The sequence below is a fragment of the Rattus norvegicus genome, chromosome 15 (genome assembly GCF_021556685.1).
Source record: "Rattus norvegicus strain SHRSP/BbbUtx chromosome 15, alternate assembly SHRSP_T2T, whole genome shotgun sequence".
NCBI classification, from domain to species: Eukaryota; Metazoa; Chordata; class Mammalia; order Rodentia; family Muridae; genus Rattus; species Rattus norvegicus.
The window spans coordinates 27,445,539-27,451,673 of NC_141548.1; the positions used below are offsets into that span (position 1 = coordinate 27,445,539).

Below are 6,135 nucleotides of genomic sequence, written 5' to 3' on the forward strand. Positions count from 1 at the left end.
TCTTCATCAAAACTAAGCATTTAAAGTAACATAATATAAATGTGTATCATTAAAAACTGCCACAATAGTTTGTTTCCTTGATTAATCAAAGTAGAGATAGGCCAACCTGTTAGAAAGTTGCATGAAAGAAAGCTATGTAAAAATGATGAATGTTTTCTGTACAGGACTTATAAAAGGGTGATATAAACAGGCAGTGTCTTTCTTGACTTTCCCTATGAATGAATACTTTCACAAGGAAGTTGAATAAAGACTAAAACACATGGAAAGTAAAATCAAAAGCTGTCCTTTGTCCAGTAAACACTTAGTAGCACCCATGTCCAAGTAAGCAGGGCAGGTATTGATATGGATGAAAAATGTTGACTAGGAGCCAGAGTGGTGTCTCAGTGGTTAAGAAAATCAGCTATTCTTGCAGAGGACCTGGGTTCAATTCTGAGAAAACACTTGGCAGACCACAAGCACTATAGTGCAATTCCATTTGATCCAACCCTTTTCTGAAATCTGTGGGCAAGAGGCAGAGGTGCAGTGCACATGCTTAAGTAAAGACAAAACACTTATATATGTGAAACCAATCTTAATTTTTTAAAATACATAGTGCTAACTGCAAAAACCAAACTATTATCATCAGACATACCACAGAGAACTGGTTATGTGGAGAGACGGTCCAGTAATGGCCTGTAAGCTAAAGAAAGGAAAACTCCAATAACTTCTAGTTCCTTCTCGGTATGGTCATCACATATCTATCCCCTTGTTACTAATTTCTAAAAATGGCCCCTTATGAAAATTTCCTTTTCATATCTTTCACACTAGTTTAAGACATAGGTATCTGAAATGGCAATATACCATTTAAGAAGTGCTTTAAAAAAGTAAATGAAATGAATGTCTTGATAGAAATGTCATTATACTTTGGTTGTGAAAAGTAAAAGAAAACAAAAGAGGAAAACTAAGAAGATGATATAGACAAAAGTATTCAAATCAAGAGGCAGGAACAAAGAAATTTTCATGAAGCAACTGGATTAACTGTATTAACCTTTGCATAGATAACCCTGAAGGTAAATAATACAGATAAGGTCACTGATGTATGACAGCAAGTTTCACTTCTCTACAGAAGCAAGTAAGTTTGACCATAAGGGAATAAAATGTTTAAAAAATGACTTTTGAGAGATTCATCTCGTAATACATTGAGATACCAAAAATAAGATGCTTTTCTTGTGGTCTAGATGATGAAAAAGGTAAAGATTAAAAAGAAGTTATGTCTCAACTCTGGGAACAGTCAGAAGAGAAAAAATGTCAAAAAACCCACTTGTGTTTCTATCAGGTGATGTAGAGAATAAGGACAGAGCTCAGCAAAGCAGCAGAAAGCCCTCTGCCATTTGGCCATTGATGTTTTCTAATTTACTAATCCACAAATCACCATGAATGGTCACGAACCATTACACAACAAACAGAACAGTGGGTTAGTTATACTTATGTTTAAAGTACTAAGATGTTATTATTACATTTGGGGGATACTGAAACTCCTTGTTTCAGACTAAAGCCTATCCTAGTTGGGGTTACTACTGCTATGATGAAACAAACATGACTAAAAGCATTTTGGGGAGGAGATGGTTTATTTCACCTACATTTCCACGTCTTAACCCTTCAATCAATAAAGTCAGACTAGGATCTCAAACAGGGCAGGAACCTGAAAGCAAGAGCAAAATCCATATACGGGTGCTGCTTATTGGCTTCTTCTGCCTTATTCCTTGCAGAACCCAGGACCACAACCCTAAGGATGCCACAGTCCACAGTGTGCTGGTCCCTCCCTATTAGTCACCAATTTAAAAAATACCATATAGCCATACCTTATTGAACTTTCCCGCATTGAGAATCTTCCTTTTCAGATGACCATAGCTTATATCAGATTGACTTAAAGCAAGTGAGCACAAGGACCTTAAGGGACGTTTCACTCATACATCTTACAAGTTTTGTTCTTTACATTTATCACGCGCATCCAATACACTTCAACAGCTCTGTTATTCCATTTTCAACAATTAAACATACAAAAATATTCTCTCAATATACATAACTGTGTCAAATTGCCTATATACTTCCTGGAAAAGGAGATATACTCAAGAAAAACAACAGTAAATGCCATGCAGAATTATCATGTAAATTGCTCATTTAAAACCCAATTAACAAATAATATGCCGGATAATTAACTTTTTCATGGAAGTTTTTACTTCCTGGTTTCGAAGAGTATAAATCACAGGATTCATCAAGGGAAATATTACTGTGTGAAAGAAAGAAACCACTTTGTCAGCCGATAAGGTAGTGAATGGACGCGTATAAATAAAAATTGCAGGTCCAAACATAAGAAATATAATGATAACATGAGTGGTACACGTAGATATAGCTTTGTTTTTTCCCTCAGAAGCTGACCTATGGACATGGCATAAAATAACTGCATAGGAAGTCAGAAGACCAAGGAAGCACACGAGGGTAAGCAGGCCACTATTGAACACCATTAGGAGCTCAACTGCAAAGGTGTCTGTACAGGCTAGCTTGATGACCTGTGGGACATCACAGAAGAAGTTATCTAGATGATTTGGACCACAGAAAGGCAAGCGGAGGATGAGGACAACCTGAATAATGGAGTGAGCAAAACCTCCAAGCCAGAGAGCCAACAACATCACATAGCAGGCTCTAGGACTCATGACAGTGGAGTAATGTAAAGGCCTGCAGATGGCGATGTAGCGGTCAAAGGCCATCACAACCAGAAGTAACCCTTCACCTCCTCCAAGGAAGTGTAAAAAGAATAGCTGGGTGATGCAAGCTTTGTAGGAGATTATCTTCTTCTCAGAGAAGATGTCTACCAGCATCCTGGGAGCCACAATGAAGGAGTAAGAGGCATCCAGGAAGGCCAAATTTCCCAGGAAGAAATAAAGAGGGGCAGTGAGTCCAGGGTCTGACTTGATGGTCAAGATGATGAGGATATTTCCAGGCAAGATGATGATGTAGAAAATTAAGCTCAGAACAAAGACCAAGCGCTGAATGTCATGTGACTGGGTCAGTCCTATGAGGATGAATTCTGTGACAACTGTCCTGTTTTCTGTCTCCATCACCAGTCCCTACACGACATTAACAAATAAAGCAATTCTTTACTTCTCTTCTCTCTAGATCATAGCTATTCCTCTAGAAGCATGGTTAGACACTTCTGTATTCTCTCATCTCTATCTAAAACCATCCTCTCTGTCCTTTAGCTTTTATATTTCATAACTGTAAACATCTTGTTGTTGAAGCCACACCTTCCTGCCTGTTTTAATTCAAAACTTCACCTTGTCTGTCCCATGAAATAATAGGTGGGATTTATTTTCTTTTCCCTGAAAGAGATTATATTTTTCCCTGACAGAGAATCCAATTTACTGAAGGCATTGACATTCTCCTAAATATATTTTACAAGGAACTGGATGAAGATTGATATTGTTTATTGTGTGTAAATTTAATCATCAAAATTAGTAAACTGTGTATTAGTTGATTTTTCTAGAGATAAATTATGCCTTAAGAATGCTGGGAGCCACTTATTTCCTGAGAACATCTCATTTTTCTTTACAGAAGATGTAGTCACTACCTAGTTGTAAATAGAGAACTTTTGGTTGATTGAGGAATGGCAAATAAATACTATTCTTTGCAATTATCTTTCTATGGGTCTGCACTCTGTAGCAAAATTACTGTTATAAAAACTTCATTAATTTCATGATTCTGATTTTTTTGAAGTCCTGTCACTTGTGTAGTTTATATAGCCTCATAGTAGTATGGAATGAATATAAGTATATATAAATTCATATATCATTATATATAAATTTATATATGTGAATTTTATATATGCATATATTTATATATACACGTACCCATGTACATAGATTTACATATATTATTAAACTGACATAGTATATTATATCACACACAAACACACATAAATTTTCTAATATATATTCACTCAGAAAAATACATATATAGATGCACATACATTGAATCCTATGCAAAACCATAGCTCCAAATGTGTATAATGGATGGTTACACACCTATGCACACATTGGTAGACATATATTTTCTCTGAAGACAAGGAAGGAAGCACTGAAAGGACCCAGAGAGACATAGTAGTAGATGGATATTAGGAATATGCTTTGCATAAATGTACAAATGCAAAATGTATTCAAAATTCTAAGAAGTAATATGTGATAAAGATGGCCTTTCCCTATTTAAAAGCAAAATTCTTGGGTTTGATAGCTACATGTCTAAGATTACAAAAATCAAAAAGTGACATCAGTTTATCTTCATCCTGATCCCAAAGCCCTAGATTAGTGTCCATCAGTATTACTTGTAAAAAGAGAAGTAGTATTTTACAAAACCAGGATCCAAAGGATATGTTCTTTTTATTCTCAGCATACCATTTGCGTATGGATTGATCATTCTATTCTCTCACTTGTTTCAGTTGCTATATACAAGTTACAGCAAAAAATCAAAATGATCCATATTTATTGAACACTATTTATTCCTAATACAACTGTTCTAAATATTGGAAGAAAGAACTGTATTATGGATAATTCAACATCCACAAACTGATTTATATCTGCTTTATGTCTCTGAACCCAAGACAGTAAGAGTAGCACCTGAATAATTATACCAGTTATATCTGTTTACATCCCTTTTTTATTTTTTATAAATTTGAAGAATAATAGGAAAATTTACCTAACAGTACATCAATACTCTCACACAGCACATCGCTTCTTGGAATGAAGTAGACAATACCTGATTGTTCCAACTTTTTAATGTCTTTTAAAGCAGAGATTCCTTTTAAAATATGAGATACACAGCTAATTTGTGATGCAATGGAGAATTGGCCTTGGGGATTTAAAGTCTAACAAAGCTGTAGAGAGTTTCAGTGAGAACTGTCAAAATGCCAACAGGTTATTAAAGGATAAAACTGAGCATAAAACTAGAGTATAAAGCACTATGAATGTTAATGTATTAGAAATTCATGTCACTATTATTTAGAAAATTACCCTGTGTTAGAATGTGTAGTTTTCCTCATTTCCTTAAATCTTTACTAATCCCCAACTACTTTTCTAGTCCAAGGAAAATGGAAAAAAATATGTGACCTTACAAAGGCATATTCTAAATTACTAGAAATTGTCTGAGGTTAATTTATACTAACTCTGAGGGATGTAATGTCTACTTTTTCACATACAATCTATGAGAATATATTAGCATGACATATAAGAATATCCAAATGTCTATCTTTGCTTTAAATGTTTATCTTTTATCTAGCGTTAGAGTTTACCAAATCTTGAACTCATTATATAGCTTTTTAGAACATCTAATTTATTGTTTTTTAATATTTCTAATACTAATCATTTTTTCATTCAGATAAATAATTTGTATGAAAATTGTTCAAAATTGTTCAAAAAGGATTTTTTTTAAAGATTTATTTATTTATTATATATAAGTACACTGTAGCTGTCTTCAGATACACCAGAAGAGGGCATCAGATCTCCTTACAGATGGTTGTGAGCCACCATGTGGTTGCTGGGAATTGAACTCATGACCTCTGGAAGAGCAGTCGGGCGCTCTTAACCGCTGAGCCATCTCTCCAGCCCCAAAAAGGATTTTTGAACGATTGAAAAACATATTCTCGATTTAAAAATAGATTAATTTTATTCGAGATCTATTGCAAAAAATGACAGAGAAATTGCAAAGGTGTCGAAAACACTTAAATCTTTTAAACATGAAATACATTTTCAATTGAGGTAGGATACATGAAATCAAGATCAATGAATGAAATTCGTAATTTGAGAAATATGAGAAAATGAAGGAAACATTCAGTTATGTGAGGTACTCAGTGAGAAAATAATTGAAGATAAGCCTTTTCCAGCATTTTTAACTCCACAAAGATGTGTTTCCAGATGAAGTTGCTGTGTATTTATATGGGAAAAATGAATCCAAAAGTTCATCATCTTGAGACTTACAGGAAAGCCGAAGCTCATAAGCACCATGGTGGTCCTTTCACTCTGGTCAGGACAGTCTTTTGTGTGACGACTTTTTATTTCTCTAGTTTCTGTTTTTCTTTATTCTTCCAGGAAAAACCTGTCACTAATT

General features: G+C 34.6%; 1 protein-coding gene across 1 annotated transcript; it reads right to left on the reverse strand.

Annotated features, from left to right (window-relative positions):
• Positions 1-2,171: 2,171 nt before the first annotated feature.
• Olr1610 (olfactory receptor 1610) lies at positions 2,172-3,098 on the reverse strand. The gene has a single exon (NM_001000094.1). The coding sequence runs from the start codon at positions 3,096-3,098 to the stop codon at positions 2,172-2,174; it is 927 nt and encodes a 308-aa protein (NP_001000094.1).
• Between the last annotated feature and the right edge of the window lie 3,037 nt (positions 3,099-6,135).